At 32.5% G+C, this 22,688-nt stretch overlaps 1 protein-coding gene across 1 annotated transcript; it reads right to left on the bottom strand.

The window, feature by feature from the left end:
* Positions 1-750: 750 nt before the first annotated feature.
* Positions 751-19,959, bottom strand: LOC111639943 (cytochrome P450 4C1-like). Its single transcript, XM_023385907.1, has 11 exons — positions 19,837-19,959; positions 18,379-18,583; positions 17,622-17,731; positions 13,240-13,325; positions 11,824-12,002; positions 9,643-9,712; positions 6,764-6,890; positions 2,819-2,989; positions 1,522-1,588; positions 1,248-1,448; positions 751-782 (listed from the first exon to the last, which is right to left on the bottom strand). The coding sequence occupies exons 1-11, from the start codon at positions 19,957-19,959 to the stop codon at positions 751-753; spliced, it is 1,371 nt and encodes a 456-aa protein (XP_023241675.1).
* Positions 19,960-22,688: the final 2,729 nt, after the last annotated feature.

The raw sequence follows: 22,688 nt of genomic DNA on the forward strand, positions 1-22,688 counted from the left end.
GAAAACAAAAGATTTACCAATTTACCTACAGACATGTACAACATAAATTTTTCATATGCGGTATGTCTCGGATTGTCTGGTCCCGTCTCTCTCGTTCGGCCGCATCCATTGTGAGGCTGGTACAACCCACAATAAAAAAAAAGTCCTTTTAGAGTTCGAGCTATTTAAATATGTAGTAAAAAATTTTAATTGTCGCTTGTCATCGTATCAAAGAACCGTAATGATGCTTTTGGATTTTCCTATAAACAAAGTATGCATAAAACCACTGAACACTGGTTGCAACTCGCCAACAGCAGACTTTCATCTATGTAACTCCGTTCTGAAACTTGAGGAAAGACGGCCAGACAGGCGGACAAAAGGATAAAAAAGACGACAGTGGGAATTTATAGGCCTTCAAGTTTTTCAAATTACGGCCCATTATTTTGTTAATAAGCTAACTGTTTCGCATTTCTTCTAGAACTATGAAATCGATTTCGTAAAGTAATGACAGTTTTACTTCATAATATAACTTTTCGATTACTTTTCTCATATGAGACATTTTAAAGTAAAATGTCTCATATGAGGTGCTTGTCAGTATGACTGGTTATGCATATCATTTCTATCTATCGTAATGCTATTTGAAAGTATTAAAAATGACATCTTTACCAACACATATTTCTTCTTTCGATAATCTAGCTGTTATAGGAACTGCTGGATACATTCTCATTGTTTCCTGTGATAAATAACAATACTGTGTAAAGTTATCAAAACTTATCTTATCGATAATAAAAATATTTCAAAACCTAAAAAAATTATCGAAATATTTTTTTAATAATGTACTTTAATTTCAATAAATTATATAGGGAAAAATGGTATAGATATACCTTTAGAAGTGAAAGTTCCTTTAGAAGTGTTTCTTTAGAAATAGTTCCTTTAGAAGTGAAAGTTACACTTCATATTTTCNAAAATGATGTATACTATCCTGGATTAATGTACAGTACTGTACATAGAAAGATTCATAGAAATTGGTTCAGATGTTCTTAAGTGATACTTGATGAAATAAACAGACAATGGCCAAAGTGGTTCCGTTCCCAGAACACTGGGAGTTCGGTTGTAAGTTCGCACCTCTCCCAGTTGCAACTTATTTTGCATTTAATCGAAAAAAAAAGTAGATCAATAACCTCTAAAATTTTTTATTTCTTGACGACATGTGATGCCAAATCAATTCGAAAATAAAGTAAAATTCTTAATATAAATTTAATCCTTACTTAAATGTTTATAAAACTTACCAATGCAATTCCTTCTCCCAGCTGAAAATGGTATAAAGCAATAAGGATGTCTATTTGCTGAATTTGATGGAAGAAATCGAAGTGGATCGAATTTGTTCGGATTAGGGAAATATCTTGAATTTCGCTGAAGATGATAAATCGATATCAGAAAATTACAATTTGAAGGAAAAATCTGGTTGCCTGTCAAAGGTTAAAGTTGTTAGTGTTTTATGAACGTAATGCTATTTGAAAGTATTAAAAATGACATCTTTACCAACACATATTTCTTCTTTCGATAATCTAGCTGTTATAGGAACTGCTGGATACATTCTCATTGTTTCCTGTGATAAATAACAATACTGTGTAAAGTTATCAAAACTTATCTTATCGATAATAAAAATATTTCAAAATCTAAAAAAATTATCGAAATATTTTTTTAATAATGTACTTTAATTTCAATAAATTATATAGGGAAAAATGGTATAGATATACCTTTAGAAGTGAAAGTTCCTTTAGAAGTGTTTCTTTAGAAATAGTTCCTTTAGAAGTGAAAGTTACACTTCATATTTTCCTTAGTAAAAGAGTGTAGGAAAGAAAATGTAGACATTTTTCATTGGTCTACCAATTTTGTATAAAAGATGAAGATCTCCTCGAACATTGGCTTTTAGTCATAGTTTAACTGCTTAATGACACCGACCTTTGACAGACGTCACGTGTTAATAAACAGCAATGGCTCCGGGTTCGAGTGCACTGTCAATGATTCAATTCGTAACTATTAACCATGACGCGTGTAATCTTTCGGTTCTTCACAAGAAATTTCAACTGGAGAGGGAAGACACACTTGGCTTACTTTTCAAGTATTCGACGTGTTTTCTTAGAAATACGATAAAGTCCGCGTATTTATTTACTCTCCCCCAAAATATGCAAAACTACGATCTTAAATACGATAAAACGGATCTGCAAACCCAAGTCTATAAGTCTAAACAACACAATACTAGCGAGGGATGGATGTAACATACGAATAGATACAGGAAGTTATAAGGTTCTCGCATAATTCTCAGCTAAGACAACAAAATTCTAAAATCTACACCTGCCCCGACAAATTAACCACGTAACGCGTTACGTACAATCAGAGAATTAGCCCACGTCTTCCTCTATGACCGGATCGAACCCGGATCGTGCTTCCTAGTTATTAACCGTACACTGGCATTTCGTTACTAAGGTCCGCGTAGAATAGGTGCGACTCTTAACTACGCCATACGTAAAAATATATTAACGTACAGTACTTATATTTTATAATATAGACTACATGTACTGTACAGTACATATGACGAACTAACTCCACAATAGGGGAGATAAATTTGCAGCTTCCGCAGTTACTTGCAGGAAATAGTCTGTCATGGCGAAGCCACTTATCTCCTCATTGCGTAACTAGTTCGTTACATATACAGTACAGCACACACGTATTTAGAAATATACTAAAGTGTTAATATATTTTTACTGGTAATAATAACGCGAAACGTTACAAAAGTTAAAGTGATATTTCCATAGTGTAACAGAAAACAACATACATTAATGACACATTCTAAATATTCCATTTTTTGCAAGTCTTCTTTTCGAATAGGAGAATTGACATCTTCGAATATAGAATCTAATTCATCTTGTATTTTTGCCAGAATTTCAGGATTTTTTCCAACTTCGTACAAACACCAGCATATTGTTTTCGATAATGTAGTATAAGCCTATTGAAAAAATAATAATCGAAATCATTTTCAGTAATTCTTATAGATTGACAAACGTCAACAATATTTTTAAGTAGAAGAATACAAATGATTTCCAAAAACTTATTTCTATAAGATAAATGATAAAAATAACGAAAAAGGAAAATTATATTTGATAAACCAGTAACCAAAAACTTGGAATCTTATACAGAGATCCTGCAAGCTTGGGTCTGGTAGTATTTTTTAAATTTTCCGGTTGTCTGGATGGAGGCTAAATACTTACTTGGCGTATAAAATCGATAATGGATAGTAAGGAACTGAACTGTATTCAACACAACGCATTCCAGCAGTCATACTAGAATGTATGCCGAGTGAACCAGCTACAGCTGTATTATAGCCCATTAAAGTAAAAACTAGTTACAAAAATAGCAGGTTCTCGGGAGCCGGATAACTGGTACAGTACTGTACAAGAGTACGTTTAATAGTTTATTTATTTACAATTGTCAAGCGTTGCCCAATTATTTTCTAGTGAATATCGTTTAAGAAATTGCACGGTATAGAAACTGAAATATAGTTTTAAGAACAGTAATATAAAACCTTCATATTTATACACAGGTTACAATTTTTATACTACTTCTTTTCAAACTGTAGTTTATATCAATTCACACAACTTACATATAATATTATATACGACATATATAAAAGGTGTGAGAAATATATGTAAAGATATTATCTTTTAATTATTTATAAATTTTTCAAACACTGAGCAGAGCAAGTTGATTTCTTGTTCAAATTGTTAGTCGGCATTTGCGATTATTTTGTTGTTACACGTATGAAAAACTTGTAAAACTCCACTCGGCCAACTCTTTGGTCAGGAGAAAACCCGGAATCAAATACACCCATTTTCAACGGTGTTATATACTTAGCCGCTGGTGATATTGTNAAAACGTAATCCTTCCGACCATTTGTTAGTATTGTTAATCTCCAACCAAGAACTAAGCATATTTTCTACGTCTTGATTACATCTTTCTACTGAACCCTGACTTTGTGAGTGCCTGGGCTTTCCATGCACCATTTTTAACTCGGACCACATATTACACATTTCTTTGATGATATTATTGGCGAATTCTCTGCCATTATCGCTTTGTAGAATACTCGGTGCACCAAAAATTGTTAAAAAAAACCAAAAGAATATATGCTACTTCTTCAGCCCTTTTGTTTTTAGCTCGTTTAATTGGTTGTTGAAGCGATTATTCATATCACTTAATGATTCCTCCATGATCGTTACTTTTGTCAAAGAAGAAAGATTAACTACTGAACACATAAATTTAAAATTCGGTACTAAATGCAATACGCGTGAGCAAGTAAGATGTAAGTTCTGATTGGCTAACTATGTCGGATGATCACTCCTTAACATATTTTATCACTTTGCCCGACTAGGTGGTAGCAGTATTCATAATGACCGGTCAATTTAATAAATTATTGAAATTTATTACAGTGCCCGATTTTGTTGGTCATTATTCATAATGCCCGGGCATTATTCGGCATTATGAATAATACGGGAATTATTCATAATGCCCGTATTAATCACTTTGTCCATAACATATATATTAACATTTAGAAATTTGCTAACATTGTGACACGTGTTAAATATTGCAGCTTTCTCTAGTGCCATTTATATGTTTTAATTAAGGCTTAATGTTTCTGGACTTTTGTGTAGTGTACACATTTTTAATTGTGAGAATACGTTTAATACAGACCTCATGCTGCATAATACGATTCATTCTGTTTGAACAGTTGTTGGCGTTGTTGTTGTTATCACCCAGATGTTATTCATATCAAATTTCTCTATTGCTAAAAACCAAAAATGCAGCACAAGTATAAAACCGAAACCACGATGATGATGATGATAGATAGAAACACATGTTAACACGTGTTTTCATTTATCCTGTTTATTAACGTCATATCTAGGGTTAATATTATTTTACACGTGAGATCCAAAAGGAAAAAAATAACTTGATCCTAAAAGTTCATTGTGAAGCAGCTAGAAAATTGTGAAGCAGCTCTGTCAGGAATGACGAAGAGTGAGGGTACAGAATTTCCTGAACTTATCGCTGTGCCATCAATGCCTCGAGCACTACTGTTATGGATGATCGACTGTCATACGAGATGATTTGCCAGACCAACATCCCATCATGAGAGAGTATACCGCTCATAGTAGACACGGGATTGAAACTCTCGTCAATGGTTCTCGATACCATAACACAATAGTCGTCCGTTCCCGAACACGATCAAGAATTATCACTGTCTGCCAGTCAATGGCAGTTTATGCTTCCCTGTCACGGCAGCTCTAAAATTAACGATATGTGTCCTAATGACAAAACTTATAGCAGTAAAATGCAAGAAAATTAGATTCTGCTATTCACTCGTTAAATATATAGGAAAATACGAAGTTCTGTAATGAGACTTCTATGTGTTTTCGAATAATGATCAAAGATGGTATTGCAGCTGTTCGTACTTATCTCGCAATCAAACTACTATCTTTCATGACAGTGTATCTGTGACGTTCAGAGCCTGACCACGTCTACATTCTACATCTACATTACAAGCGCTCAAGTATCCGCTATATCTTCTCAAAGTCATGTCGAAACAATTAATCTACATCTCTTTCCTAATAATGGGCCATTGTCAAAATTCTTCAGCTGTCTTTGACAACATCGTACATGCATACGTGGCATTTGAAGATAGGTACTACATTCCAAACAATAGGTACTGTACCCTATTCCAAACAATAAGTACTGTACACTGAAAATTCTGAATACCATGACCCTCTCTAAACCTTTCCACAAATTTACAGGGCCAAATGGTATTTCCTACGTGCTATCAAACGTGGTAATTATTTACATACCTGTGCCAGATATGGCTATGGTAAGAATTTTGCATTAATTGGACAATTTCATATCAGTGCAAAACGCTTTTGTTTATGAATTTATTTATAGAATTATAAAATCAGAATTACCCAATCACAATGACGTCTTTTATCCTTTGTTTACCTGCTCATTAATTCAAAGATAACACATTTTTCTATTTATTTATAGAATTATAAAATCAGAATTACCCAATCACAATGACGTCTTTTATCCTTTGTTTACCTGCACATAAACTCCAAATTGCTTTCTTTGTTTTTGTTTTTTTTTTATGTACTGTTTTAGTTTACTAATTTAAGTTTCCTTTATACAGTATTAAATATCAACGTCGATCCATTATGTTTTATTATCAAACAAAAACACAAGTGGTCAGGTTTCAGTATGATATCGAGAAGGGAAAGGGGAGAGAGTGAAACGTTACAAATAACTTTTGATGTTTCATTCTCACTCTAAAAATTAATGATATTCTTGCAATCGTTAAGATCATTTATTTAATTAATTTAAAATTGTGCAGTCGTGAAATGAAAATATATAAGGCCTATATAATAAATTTCCTTTTTTATTTAGTGATATAAATTCCTTCAATATTCTGCTTTAGTACTTAATTAGTCTTATGTGCTAATATTCTTCTTTATTGTTACAGTCTTCTGTGCCCTAATACAGTTGTCCCTCTATAGTCCGACGTTTTTTAATCCGACATGCTCAGTAGTCCGACGTACCTCCCGTCAAGGTACCCATCCCCGTTACGTGTCTGCTTGCACAGAAGCATGTCGCGATGTGAATCTCCCCATCCAATTNTGTAAGAAATAGAATTGTATAATTGCATAACAATATTTAAAAATCTTATTAAAATAAAAGAAAAGATAACTTTTTCAGATATTTCTTTTAAGACATTGCAATATTCTTTAAGTTTCTTTCCATTCGAAAAATAATCAAAAATTAAATTTGATCTGAGAAATACGTTGACTGTTCGTTTCCAACTCATCTGGTTTACGCTGTAATAAATATAATTTTATATTTAGTTAGTAATTGTCGAAAAGGATCAGAATAGAAGAGTAATACGTTCAACAATGTAGCAATTACTAATGCAAAATTACACTTACCGTCAAAAAACTTGAAACTAAATAACAATAACATTTTAGTATGTTGGTGAAAATATGATAACGATAATAAGAAATTATTATAATATCGTTCCAAAAGTTTTTTGAGTAATGATGGTAATGTTAACAAACGTATAATATCTTGCACGTAACCTTTTGATAGGAAAAGTGCAGAGATAACGCTACGGGCATGGAAACATTGAAGCATCATTCGCAGTTTTATGCCAGATTTCTCAAGAGATGACGCAATTGTCACATCGGATTCCTAACATTCGTTGATGGAGGAAAGTTGTGTTCATCTGGTCATACAAACGCTCTGGCTGACTAGTGGCCAAGTGAATAAAACCTGGAAAATTTTGGTGCGTATATCTTCTTTGGTAAGTGCCATGTCGAGTTATCTGCGTTTCCTTCATATTTCTGAAGGGGCCACTTTCACGTAGAAAGTCTTCTTGGAAGGCACCTCCTTTGGTAAATTGTCCACGTATTGGATGCTCTATTCTATCGATGTGATTCAACCAATAGTAGCAAATCTGCAGGCCGAGTAGGCCAAACATTTGTGGTAATGTCACATTTTTGTGAAATGTTAGCTATCTGCTTAAACGTTATGTTGCTAGAAAATTGTGAAGCAGCTCTGTCAGGAATGACGAAGAGTGAGGGTACAGAATTTCCTGAACTTATCGCTGTGCCATCAATGCCTCGAGCACTACTGTTATGGATGATCGACTGTCATACGAGATGATTTGCCAGACCTACATCCCATCATGAGTCGGTGTATCGCTCATAGTAGACACGGGATTGAAACGCTCGTCAATGGTTCTCGATACCATAACACGATAGTCATCCGTTCCCGAACACGATCAAGATTTATCACTGTCTGCCAGTCAATGGCAGTTTATGCTTCCCTGTCACAGCAGCTCTAAAATTGACGACATGTGTCCTAATGACAAACCTTATAGCAGTAAAATGCAAGAAAATTAGCCTCTGCTATTCACTCGTTAAAGATATAGGAAAATACGAAGTTCTGTAATGAGACTTCTATGTGTTTCCGAATAATGATCAAAGACGGTATTGCAGCTGTTCGTACTTATCTCGCAATCAAACTATCATCTTTCATGACAGTGTATCTGTGACGTTCAGAGCCTGACCACATCTACACTCTACATCTACATTACAGGATCACTCTACATCTACATTACAAGCGCTCAAGTATCCGCTACATCTTCTCAAAGTCATGTCGAAACAATTAATCTACATCTCTTTTCTAATGATGGGCCATTGTCAAAATTCGTCAGCTGTAAGTAATGTCTTTGACAACATCGTACATGCATACGTGGCATTCGAAGATCTCCAAACAATAGGTAATGTACACTGAAAATTCTGAATACCATGACCCTCTCTAAACCTTTCCACAAATTTACATGGCCACATGGTGTCCTACGTGCTATCAAACGTGGTAATTATTTACATACCTGTGCCAGATATGGCTATGGTGAGAATTTTGCATTAATTGAACAATTTCATATCAGTGCAAAACACTTTTGTTTATGAATTTATTTATAGAATTATAAATACAAGAAAAGTAACAATTGGAGAATAGCATCAAGGTCGAAAAGAATAGAACCATTTGTCAGAATTTGAAGTTACAGCTTGTTCCGCATTGAAATGTATGTTTTCAAATTCATTTTTGAATGCCTTTGAAATTTAATATAATTAGGTAATTGTTTTGTATTATTATTGAAAAATTCTCTTTTTTAAATTATTATTATTTGTCATGTTCAGCTGATACTTGTTCCAAGTGTTTATGCAGGACTCAAGTCAAAGCATTGCTACCCAAACAAGTGTTACATTAATGTGCTTTTGTGTTCTTGGAATATATATTAACATTTAGAAATTTGCTAACAATGCGACACGTGTTAAATATTGCAGGTTTCTCTAGTGCCATTTGTATGTTATAATTAAGGTTTAATGTTTCTGGACTTTTGTGTAGTGTACACATTTTTAATTGTGATAATGCGTTTAATACAGACCTCACGCTGCATAATACAATTCATTCTGTTTGAACAGTTGTTGGCGTTGTAGTTGTTGTTGTTATCACCCAGATATTATTCATATCAAATTTCTCTATTGCTAAAAACCAAAAATGCAGCACAAGTATAAAACAAAAACCACGATGATGATGATGATAGATAGAAACACATGTTAACACGTGTTTTCATTTATCCTGTTTATTAACGTCATATCTAGGGTTAATATTATTTTACACGTGAGATCCAAAAGGAAAAAAATAACTTGATCCTAAAAGTTCATTGTGAAGCAGTCTCTAGGGTAATACATAAATCCCTTTGCCATTTAAATATTCACTATTATTTTTCCATTAGGTACTTTTTTAAATTTGTGGAAACTTGTTTTCTAGTAATTTAATTATCCAATTTAATGGCAATTACAAACAGTTATCTAATTTTTAAGCAAGTTTTGAACCAGTCTGTAGATAAAACGTAAAACTCATTATTATTATAATCAATATTAAAACATAATTTTCTTTTCAGCAAAGCAAAAATGTTTTTAAATAACCGTTAACGTTACGTATTAAACATAATTCGAGAAAATATTATCACAAAATAAAGCATTTAAAACAAATTACACTTACAATTCGCATATTTTATCTATCACAGGAAATTCTTCGATGTGTAGAGACTTTTGAAATCCAAATATAGTTTCTGTAATATAATTATTATAATATGTTAAATAATAATTTTACACCAAAGTCACCTTATCCAAAAAGAATTGTTTTCGTTACATTTAAAAATATAATTTTAACACAAAATTACAGAAAAAACATGAATCACTGGACATTTCTAGTATTAATTGGGGTTGCAGTTTGAAAACATTGCAGACCTATAAATTTCCACTGTCTGTCTTTCCTTAATTTTAAGAACAGAATTAGGTAGATAAAAGTGGAGAAAAGATGTGGAAATCTTAGCATTAGGAGGCCCAGAATAAGCATAAAACATATCTACTTTGAATAGGAAATCACGTTATTTCAATTGAAAACTTTTCCCATAAAAGGAGTCAGATAGGTAATAGGCACGACTTTATTGCTGGCAGGAAAGTATGATGTACAGGGGCAAGCCAGTACTAATTTCAGGTGGAGAGCATATATTTTAAATTAAATAAATTAACGGAAAAAATGTAAAATAAAAACTATATTACAAGTTTTGCTATTTTAGCCTACGGTTGTTACGTTTATCTCGAAATGTCGAGGAGATTAAGTTGGGAGGAGAGTGGGGCGTTCAGATTTCACGTAAGTCTATATTTTGCTGGGAGTTAATAAGGGGAATGAAATCAAGGAAAGGGTGTGGTGTCAATGTTTTATATGTAGTTTATATTTGCCTGGAAGTCCAAGAGAATAAGCATAAAAAGTTTGGTACAGTTCGAGCAACAGGTTTAGGAGTTAATGAAAACTAATAGAACAAGAAAGTAATATATTTCACTTACTTTCCTATTAACCAGGTGTTGTTTCGTTTCTTTCAGATTTTATCCCTTAAAAGTGCTACTATGTTTTCTTTTCATAGGTTAATCTTTGTATTTCGTAATGTTTATTTAATGATATTTAGGTAAGTGTTACTAAAGCTTTTACTTTAGCTGCTGTTATATATAACAGAAAAAATGTATTGCGATCAGTCAAAAAATAACCCCACCGAAGATTTTTACATTTTTGGACTTAAGACACATTCCAACATTGAGAAATACAAAAAATTCTCAGGTAATTTCTGTACATATGGATGTTAGTGTGTGTGTACGTGTTTGGGGGACGATTTTGTTCGCCCTGTTTCAAGCTTAATAACTCCTGTGTTTCTTTGTGGTAAATTTATGAAATTTGTTGGTCTGCTTAATATGTGATTAATGATCTTAAAGTTTGGTGGTTAAAAGTCATGGAGGTGGAGAAATACTAGCGTTGTGTGTATCTCGAGTTGGGTCAGACTTAATGACGATTTTACTCGTTATTAGCATTTAGAATTTTTTATAAAACACTTTTATATTTTCAAAATTATTCTTTTTGCCATTCAATAATAGTTAAAAATATAAAACTTTTTAAAATATAATACAACACATGACGTTATCTAAATTTTAAATGTTGCAGGGAAAGTTGAGTAACTAGTTGCTGGATTATTTTTGACTAGAAATGTTAATTTTTAGGATAAAGTTTATGAGATAATATCGATTTTACTTAAATAATAAATATCTTAAAGCACGCTGTGTACAAATAAATATAAATCTTACAACTGAGAAGTGCTTATTTTTGCTTGAATTTTCATGACGAAGGAGTTTCTTCTCTCATATATACAGGTAACGCGTTTGCTTACAGCAGCAAAGGTAATTGTTGTAGGATAGTTGCACCTGTCACTACTGAAAGAAGACAGGAATGGACAATAAGAATACAGTAGATAACACAATTGAGAAATACGTTTCCTTCCTCTATAGCACTTTATAGTGTTAGAAGCAGAAACAAATTTCAAAGCACGATTTTATATCATTAAAAGGAAATACGTTTCCTCTTTATACTAGTTTATTTAAGTCTCATCTCGCTCGAATTTAACAGATGCTCTAGAAAATCGTTATCAAGGTGTTGATCGGAATACGCTCGGTCCAGGCATTCTAGTGTTTATGTGTGCATTCAAATTATTTAACATCAACATAGCAAATATTTTATGACTTATTTGACGGCATATTTAGGTCCGTCTTTTACCTATGTAAGAAGACTTTTGAATCAACCTGTGTTTCAGATTCTTCACTAGATATAAACATAATTAAACTTTTTCAAACTTACCGAAAGCAATCGACATTATTGTTTCATTTACAGAAAATGAGACATCGCTCTTGCAAGATTTTAATTTTTCTAAAGTATTGCGCGAATGTCTTTCTATCTCTGGAATAAAATCGTCTAATTGTTTCATGCGGAAAATAGGAGTGAATAATTTTCTTTTCTTTGCCCATTCATTGCCATTACTGAAATAAAAAAAAAAAAAACATTATTCTATTATAACTAAAATTAAGAACTTCATAGAAAAATATAACTTAATACTTTATGTAAATGGATTTAGTAAAATTATCAAAAATAATGAAAAGGCTCGGCCACATATAAATTTATAAAAATACACACAAAAACCACAGTAGTTATTCGTTTGGACTGTTGAGTTCGAAATGTAGTTTATTAAATATTATCGCTTTTTTAGTTATAAAATACATGTAAAGTACGTTTTAAATCGAAATATATAGAAATACATTGAATAATTGTTACTTGACATCGCGGTTAATGAGATAATAAGATGTTCAATGCGAAAGACTAGAAGTAATGTATTCAATAATAAAGTGTTATACACGTGAAGAAAATTCGAAAAAAATTCATGCAAGTCACCCATTGGTGAGGCCGATCCTAAGACTATTGTTCAGTGTTATAATCCCTTCTCCCGCTGGTGGGCTTAAAGAATCGATATCATATCGGTTTATTAAATGTACAGTACTTATATATTAAGCGATAGTAATTTACAGCACCGGATGAGTCTAGGTATCAAGCAGTTAAAGTAACGAATGAAAACAAATATGCTTGTCAAAGTCCTAAGCACGATATACGTAATGGCCCTACAGACATGTACAACATAAATTTTTCATATGCGGTATGTCTCGGATTGTCTGGTCCCGTCTCTCTCGTTCGGCCGCATCCATTGTGAGGCTGGTACAACCCACAATAAAAAAAAAGTCCTTTTAGAGTTCGAGCTATTTAAATATGTAGTAAAAAATTTTAATTGTCGCTTGTCATCGTATCAAAGAACCGTAATGATGCTTTTGGATTTTCCTATAAACAAAGTATGCATAAAACCACTGAACACTGGTTGCAACTCGCCAACAGCAGACTTTCATCTATGTAACTCCGTTCTGAAACTTGAGGAAAGACGGCCAGACAGGCGGACAAAAGGATAAAAAAGACGACAGTGGGAATTTATAGGCCTTCAAGTTTTTCAAATTACGGCCCATTATTTTGTTAATAAGCTAACTGTTTCGCATTTCTTCTAGAACTATGAAATCGATTTCGTAAAGTAATGACAGTTTTACTTCATAATATAACTTTTCGATTACTTTTCTCATATGAGACATTTTAAAGTAAAATGTCTCATATGAGGTGCTTGTCAGTATGACTGGTTATGCATTTCATTTCTATCTATATATATAAATAAATTCAACAAACCTGAACGTAATAGATTTATTTACAACTCCTTCTAGGCCATATACGATTGGTGATCTATCGACGATTTTAGGATTGTTCAAAATTAACTAAAAAAATACAAAAAAACGTTTCATTAGTCATATTAAAACATCAATAACTATTGTGCATAAAAATATGGATTCGTACAGTTTTAAGCTTTTTGCCTGTAAAGCATTAATTTAATAATTACCTGAAAAGCCGGTTGGTAGCTTCATATCTCTACCAACTGGCTATTAAGATAATTATTAAATTAATCGTGGATCTTTAATGAAAAGCTAAATGTTCTTAATGCTTACTGTGTTATAATTTGTAAATCTTTAAATTTATCTTAAGAAACGACTTTCTTCTTTTATAATTAAATATAAGGATGAAAACTAAAAATTCTCAACAGCTATTTCCATTTTTCTTTCTGCACATGCGAGCAGAAAAATATTTGAATTATACGATTAAATGGAATAAGGCAACGGCCACGTGGTTTCTCGAGTTTTATTCACCTTAGTAATACCTAAATAGAGTTTAGTCTATATATATAAAAATGAATGTATGTGTGTGTGTGTGTCTGTCTGTCTGTCCTTCATGCATTACCACACCGTTTATCCGATAGCCGTGAAACTTTGGGAAGTTGTTTAATATACTCTGGCGAAGGTTTGTGGCATAGTACAATTGCCATAAAACTTTGGAAAGTTTTTTTAATTTTTTAATACACTCCCGCGAAGTACATTTATCCTACGATAGATGGCGCGCATTTACACGAGCATTCGCGCACAGAGTGTTCGATCGATTTCAAATTGTGAAGACCATTTCCCCCTTCCAAAAAATATCTCTATATATGCATTTGTGAACTGTTATTTACGATATTTGTAATAATTTTTGTTTAATCACTTTATTTCAACTTTTTTTTGCTAATTATGTATTCGCTCGAACTTCGTTAAAACCTTAACTGTACCCCGAACAACAACCGAAGTTGTAGGAAGAAATTCGCGTATTTTACCGATCTAGGTATCCCCCCTTTTCCAAATTTTAATATCGACTCAAAATAATTTAAAAAGACAAATTACAATAAAACGGTTTATTATCCAACTATCAGAAATTTCACAACATGCCAAGGAAGAGAGGAAGGAGCAATTAAATAATGAAAATTATAAAGGATTTAAAAATATATATAAAAATGGGGAATATCGCACTTCTGACAATCGCAGCGAGTGTGTGGGCTAAATTTAGAGAATCCGTGCTTCTCGCATAGACTGTATGAGCCGGCCACTGTATGTGGCGGCTCACGCATTGAAAAACCTTCCGATTTATTCGTGTACACACCAGAGGGAAAAACAAAAAAATATCGTGTATCCACAAACACTCCAATAAATAAATAGAATTGAAACGACACTTTGAAATGTTTTCCCGATGAAAATGAATAATAATAATAAGTTTCAATAAAAATGATAAAATGTAAATTTAATTTTATCATAACGTGTTTGCTTGAATTTCCTTTCTTCTGAGATCGCAGCAATGCGCGACGGGTAAGCTAGTTTCTTATAAAAGTCCTCCAGGGAGTCATTCCTCCCTAGACAGATCGCCAATAATCAAACAACATCTAGATTTAGTTTATGCAACTCTAGTTATGATAAATTGTCTTATCAATGCAACAACAAAAATTGACTAAAAAATCACATAATTGGAATTGCAGATCGATCATAGTAAGAAATAATAATTTGAAAATTCTTAATCATTATACTGTACTGCATCAGAATCTTTCCCTGAAACAAAATATGATTTAATATCGTACTTTAGAGTGTTGAATATGAATCAAAAGTCCAAAAACTTCTATTACTCACAGTTTTGTAAAATACCATTTTTTTTTTGCAAAGAATGCCTCTTTTAGAAAACAATCTTTCTGTTACTATTGTTTCAGTAAAAGATAGAACCTGAGAAAGCGTATTTGCTTTATGTCAGGAATCATTTTATACGGACCGTTCAAGGTCAGGTGCCACATCTTAGTAGACCGTAGGTGTCAGCTGTTTGGTGCAAAATGGTTCGGTTCACTCATCTGTCATATGTGAAGGCGTGGCGTGTCAGATTTAAAAGATACAGCAGAGATGCAAGGAACTCAGTTCTAGATCTCTCAGTCTCAACATATCATGCGTGTGCAAAATCCAGCCAGACTGTTTCTGCTACATTTGTGGAAAACTGATATTGAAAGCGCAATAAAAATCACTGAGCATCTACCGGAGAAAGCTGGATGGTTGAAAGACACACACACAAATCAATGCCTTTTGCTGTCCCTATGGTGTAGCAGGAACCTCAAATCACATCGATGATTGTTACTTTTGCATAATAGACATCAAAGGCTTTACAGTAAAAACAAAAAGCGTAATACAATATGCACCATGCGCATTTTGCTGCAACAAACACCGATCTGTTTCAGTCGCTCCTGCTGTTTACATAAAAGAAAAGACAGTATCAAGGTAAATACATTGAGCACGAGTGGAATGTGTATGCTGACCTCAAAGTTATTACAATGCAAACAAGTAACAAAAAAAAATGCAGCAAAGTTTGCTTTCTTGTGTGAATTGGACTAGTCAAGCAACAACTAGCCACTACATGGAAAAAAGTAGCCCGATCGCGCAGCAAACGTACACGGTCAGTAAAATATTGCTTTTTCTGCTCTGGTGGAGAAAACTAAATTCCTCTTACCTCTTCTTCTTAGCAAGCTTGATTTCATTAAAAATTTTGTGAAAGGTATGAACATACGAGGAGGCATTGTTTAATTAGTTAATTAAAGCAAAAGTTTTCTTATTTGAGCAATGCGAAAAAAAGAGAAATTTTTTTGCCACAAGTAAAATAGTATTTTAAGATCTTACTTTCAAGGAAAAACTTAATCTAAAGGAAAGGACAGTGTAAAACGCATTCGAAAACGTAAACGAAAATTTTTTGGGGAATATACTAGTTAACAACTATTACAGGGATGGAGAACCTTTCTGAGTCCGGGTGCCATAATATAACAATACATAGCTCTAAAGATGCTTATGCATGCCAAAGATTTCGATTTCGAATAACGATATTTAAAGAAATTTGTTGTGTGTTTTAATTCGAATACATGAAAAAAGCTTATTGAAAAACAGATAATCATGTAATAAACCAAAAAGATGATTGGAAAAAACACATGATAAATTACAATCGTATGATACGTTACGTGCCAGTTTGGACACGCATGCCATATGTTTCCCATTTCTGAATTATGATAAAATATTGAATTAGTTGATAACGTCCTACCAAACTGTGGGTTACAATGTGTAACACAAGATGCATTTCCTACATTCTCATTCAGATTTTTCCCTGCCTATGTAGGAGCTATTTCTGATGAAGATAAAAAAGGTTCCATCAATTCCCTTCTCAAATAGAAAAGCGGTACAGCGGAACGTGAAACAAGAAAACGTTAGTGGATTACTGCTGGACTCTACAGCGAGTGACTTCAAAACAAGAATGTAAGAAAAGAAAACATGGCATTAAATGTTTCATTTTTTAAATCTATAGAATTATGAAAAAGGAGTAATTAACATAGATTAATTTATATGTAATTAGACTATTAGTAATGTGTGTAGCCGATAAATAAAATATTTTGAACAGAATATACTTTCCTTGAAATAACTGCATTTCCCTCAAAAGTGGTGGGTTTTAGTCCAATTCTGTTGCCAGATTAGGATTTAGCACCGTTTATATTATAAAAATCAGTAAAAATAATTGACAGGAGTGAAAACAATTTTTGTTGTACAGCAGTGTTAGTTACTTAACAAAGAAACCAGTTGATTTGTAATTGTTACATGTGAACTATACTACGAGATTTATCAAATTCATGGAATTAGGCAGTGCGCAGGAGCGATGTGCCAATAGAGTAAAATTTTGTGGTAACCTGTAGAACCTACTTGCCTCGTCTCTATATAAGTGTTAGATATGTGAAAAAATCCGAAAAACACAACGCGATAAGCCGATTAAAAAACGCTAACCCTCTAGCAATTATCGGTGTTCAATGGTTTTTATCCATTTAGGATAAAATGGTTGTGGGCTTAGGCTACGACGTTGATATCAAATTTGATTCGTACTGTTTAGCATATTCCAAAGTTAATTATGTGAAAATAGTTAAGTGAAGAATTATGTCATAAACTGACACTTCACATAATAAATAAGAAATGCACCACCGATTTCAAATAAGAAAATTCAATAGCAATGAACTTGTTGCACTCATATATATATATATATATACGCATTATACAGTAATATAAGAAATATAATATTAATAAAATTTCAAAAGTTATATTGAAATAAAATTGTTTAAATTTATTAACGATTTATATATTCAATTTCTTTACCTTTACATGATCCGCGTCGAAAATCATTATGGTCTTCATAAAGAAAATGTTAAAATGAATAAAACCAATTTCATTATTTTTCTCAAATACAGGTGTTAACATTGTAGCATCTAAAATAAAATATAGTTCAGATGTTTACTTGCTTATTATATAAAATTTAAAATAAAATTTATTTTTATTTATATATTTGTATACCGTTAGATGAAACACGGTTGGTCAGTTACAATAGCATGTTAATTAATAGCTAGCCTAAAACACCTGAGGTGTTTTAAAACTATTAGCAGAATTCTGGTCGGGAACATACTTTCAGTAGAAACTCAACTAATGGCAGGCTATTCAACAGTTGAAAGAAATAGTTATTATTTTAAAATAGGAAGAAAACATTTTCTACAAATTTTCGTGAAAATTTTTAAATCTTTGAGCTGAAAAACCATCCAAACATCAAGAAATGTGAAAGAAATCTTAGTTTTTTTTTGTATGTAGGGATGTGTATTGGTATGTGTGCGGTTTGTGGGAACAAGATCATGTTCCATTTTCAAGTTAATTTAATACTTCCTGTGTCTTTGGTCGAAAATTTCTAAAAATTTGCAGGGAAATTTGTGTATTAAGCACATTCATGCAATTAAGTTTTGATACTTAAAGATCAATGGAGTAGGAGGATAGAGGGGGAATCATTTGTTACATCTCGAGTAGGGTCATATTTAATGATTTGTCGTGTGAATAAATCAACAAAAACTTATTTGGTTGAATTACTTACCAAAATGACCATACAGAGAAAGTAAAATAAATTTACATAGAAGAAAAATGTTGCTTTGATTATACTTTGGCAGTTTCGACCAATCGCATTTTTGTAAATACGTCTTCAGATTTGAAAAAAAGAAACATATCAAACATGATCCAAATAAGTAATATATTACGTCTGTTTGGTAAATTGATGTGAGGATCGTCGTCAGGGAACTGGTCTATAAAAAAAACAAAATTTATGTTATCATTTACGTTTAAACATTTTAACAAATGGTGTTAGATAATGGCATTAATTACGTAAAAATATTATGTAAGTGTCATGTTATTTTGAAAATTAAATTAATGTGAATCAAGGCAGACTTCTATCAAGAGGGTTTCATGACCTGTATTTGCATTTTTAAAATACGTTATATTTTCATATTCTTCTTGCAATGACTTTTAATAAGGCCATCGCGTTTCAATCCCATAATGGCAAGCGGTATTTATTACAGGGAATTTAAACCTGGTTACTGAAACATCGTTGATGGTGCAATTGACATAATATTTCAATGTTCTGCTGATTTTTAAACTACGATTGACATTTCATTGGTGTGTTCATCTCTGTGGTTACAAAATCACTGATCACAGAATATTGAAGTATTGTGCCACTACAGTACCTACGGTAAAATATCACTTATCACTAGATACCAAGGAATCGCTAAGTATCTAGTACAAGAGGACTTCGCGAGGAGAAAGATGTTGTTGGGGGTGATTTCATAATCTTTCTTTGGCCTTTACATTGTCAATTAAAATCGATGTAAGATCGATAGAAAAGTTGTTAGAACCTCGAGATCGAAGGTCATTGGTAACTAGAAATGGTTTAACCCTCGTTCAGTTAAAACGTGACTTGAATAGTTTTCCTCTATAATCGATGTTTCTTATTTCTTTTCCGATAAATATCGCTGCAAAAGCTGAGCAGGCTTCGTTTTATAAACGGCTGTCTGACTTACAAGCTTTTTAATTGCCTCTATAAAAGAATACAGCAGCTCATTATTACATTCTGTTTTGAAATAGGTTATGGATATAGTAATTATGGATCAGATGATCTTAACTACAGCTAAGATTGTCTCATCTATTGTCAAAACAGCTGAAATTTAATGTATACAAAAGAAAAAAAAAACATTCAAAATTGTTTATACCAATTTTGCAACTATAAGTTACTAAACTTATAAGCCAATACTTAAAAAATCGAATGAGAATGCAACAGAAATGATCGAAAATTGTCCATAGTAGATTAAATTGAAAATACAATACCAGAAAAAAGTACCATTATAATATAAAGAAAATAAAGTTTTTCATTTGTGTTTTATATAATTCTAAATATATTTATAAAATGCTTAAATATCAAAGTTAATAAAAAATCTATGTATTATTATATGTACTAGCTTTATTATATACACGATATTAATATATAATGTTTAAAAGAACTCACCATAATTGATAATTGAGAAAAGAGAAACAACTGTTTAGATTCTTCTGGTAATATATTTAACTGAACTATGTGAGAAAAGTAGTGCACTGTCAGAAATATAATACTCGCGCTATCTTTTGACATTAAACCTTACAGCTGTTCTTTGTCGTGAAATGAATATTTTCGTAAAGAATGAAACTGTGCCAACAGATTGAAATGGAAAATTAATACGGATTACATTAAAATATACGTCGAAAGAAAAGAAATGTCTTAATTAAATGATTTTATTTTAAAAACTTAGATGAGGAGAAATCTGCATTGAATAATATACCAATAAATTTCAAAATCAATTCCATATCCAACTATTACCGATTTCATGAAGTTTGATACTCGTTGTATAGCCTCAATTATCAGGTTTTCTTCTGCGATATAAAGGATAACCATTTTCTCCTGTCTGATTGTCTTTTACAAATTGTTTTGGGTAATGTTTTGTACATTTATTGTCTTTCATACAATGTGAATTAAAATTTATTAAACTACATGGAGCTGAGCATTTGAAGTTTTAAGTATTTCAAAGAGTTCTTTGTGTACACTAGGGTCTAGAATTTCAGCAGAGATAACCGAATCAATTTGATCAGCTTGAATTTTGGTGATCAGCCAAATGCAAATATGAGCATGTAGCAATCTTCTAATAATAGGGTCTAGAATTTCAGCAGAGCTTTCTCTATACAATTTTGATAGAAAAAAAATTGTTAGAAAACAAAAGATTTACCAATTTATATACATATTTTAAGTGTATAGATTAGAAAACTTAAGAAAAGCGGGATCACCATTAAAACTTCCATTTAACTATATAACTTCCGTCAAGTCGATATGGTAACGTAAGTCACGCGAGCAGTCGCGTATGTGGGCGCTCGGGCAGATGGAGTGAGAGAAAGCGTGCCGGAAGTGACTCACGCAGAGACTAGGTTAATTAACAAAACAACCGTTTATTTATAAAGGACAGGCAATGCATTTTATACAATTTCGATCGGGAGTATACTAAATCGAGCTAAAATAGGTTTAGATAGGGTTAACCTCGTGGTTCTCTCTAAAGAGAGTTTACAGCGGTTCACAAGTTGATAATTACCTTTTACTCTAAAGGATCCGGTTGTAGTTTGTGACAGGAGAAGATAAGAACAGTTCTTGACAAGGTTTATATGGCTAAATGTCGAGGTAAACTTGCCAGGAGTAGAATTGAACTCAAGCGAATCTCGGATTTATCCGGGTGTCTAAGATGAAGTTATTTCACTTTGGTAATGACAAGATACTACGTTTCGGTGGCACTTATGTTTCGGTCACAGTCGATAGTATAGTATGTTTCGCATGCACTAAAATTAACCTGTTTAAACGAATGACCTAGAATGAAGAATTAGTTCGAATCTTGTAGGAATATTATTGTATCTATTTTGTGCTTGATAGTGGTAATCAGAAAGAAAGTACAATTGAAGATATCTTGGCTCTTCATGTGTCAATGGCTGTAGCAAATCTATTTTGTGATATGTTTGACTTCGAAATTTAAATGTAGATATAAAACCTCGTTTACTAATAGTATTAGCTCCAAAGGAAGTCATCTGAAACACAAAAATGTGCGCTTGAATATTTCGTAATAAGTATTTTATTGCCTGTAAGTAAAGTTTTCAAAGGTTCTGGATGTTCAGAGATTACGAGTAATTGCACTTTTCCATTGTTACAACACATTCCAGGTGATTCTTTTGCCCACTTCTTAGTACTGCACTTAGCACATTTTTTGGACATTGATCCAATAGTGAAAACATCGTCAGATGTATAACAATAGTGTTGATTATAGTTAAAGGCATATAAATTCCACTGGCAAGTGTTTAAGGCTAGACATCTTGATTGAGCTTGCCTTACTCTTTGAGCCTGAATTCGCATATCACATCTATCTTTTGTTTTTTGCTGTTTGTATGCAATTTACTTTTGAGCTTGTGTTTGAATTCTTTCATTGCGTATTTAATTTGTTTCAGTTGCTGATTGTTCTCACATTCTTTTAGCAGCAGAAGTCTTTCCATGCAAAAAACGTTATTTTGGGTGGCATAATCAGGTGGAAGAATGTGAGACTTAATTAAGAGACCGAAAATTTTCTAGATTATATAAACTGTTTGGTACATATTCATCTGTACAAAATAAGGTACAGATAAGTTCATGATTTTAATAACAAAATTATTATAAAAATATAAACAATAAGATAAACTTACATTTGGTATATAAACAAAATTAAGACGTATACTATAAGATAAGCACACGTTTAAAGTATAAATAACACACGAAATAAAGAACTTTTACAGGCAAGCTGGTTAAAAATTGAAAACAAAGGGTATAATTTCAAACGATCATTATTATTAATTTTAATTTCTGTATTTGATCTTCTTACTTCGAAATGTTCAAGAATTTTGTTTTTAAATGTACAGTTGTCCCTTGATAATCCGACAGGTATGGGACCAAAGGTGTGTCAGATTACCAAAAGTGTCCGGATTACCGAAAATAATTACATATTTCGCATTGTTTTGCTAGCAGTAACTTACAATATTCTCTACTCCAACTGTTCGAACAGAACTGCTCACATAAAACACACGAAATGTGTGTCATCGTGTAAAAATTAAATAGGGAGATTCACATCGCGACATGCTTCTGTGCAAACAGACACGTAACGGGGACGGGTACCTTGACGGGAGGTGCGTCGGACTACTGAGCATGTCGGATTAAAAAACGTCGGACTATAGAGGGACAACTGTATTAGACTCACTTTTTCATTATATTTCTTGTACTTATTGAATTTCACACCCTTGGCTATTACAGTAACTACCGAGTTT

Source organism: Centruroides sculpturatus, unplaced genomic scaffold (genome assembly GCF_000671375.1).
Source record: "Centruroides sculpturatus isolate CEXI.00-Female unplaced genomic scaffold, Cexi_2.0 scaffold1264, whole genome shotgun sequence".
In the NCBI taxonomy this organism is placed as follows: Eukaryota; Metazoa; Arthropoda; class Arachnida; order Scorpiones; family Buthidae; genus Centruroides; species Centruroides sculpturatus.

Excerpts from the sequence above, each read along its gene's own strand:
- LOC111639943 (XM_023385907.1), bottom strand. The coding sequence starts at position 19,959 with ATGTCAAAAGATAGCGCGAGTATTATATTTCTGACAGTGCACTACTTT. Across the intron at positions 13,326-17,621 it reads TCGACGCGGATCATGTAAAG|TTAATTTTGAACAATCCTAA; the intron begins GTAAAGAAATTG and ends GTATTTTTTTAG. Across the intron at positions 2,990-6,763 it reads TAAAAGAAATATCTGAAAAA|GCTTATACTACATTATCGAA; the intron begins GTTATCTTTTCT and ends TTTTTTCAATAG.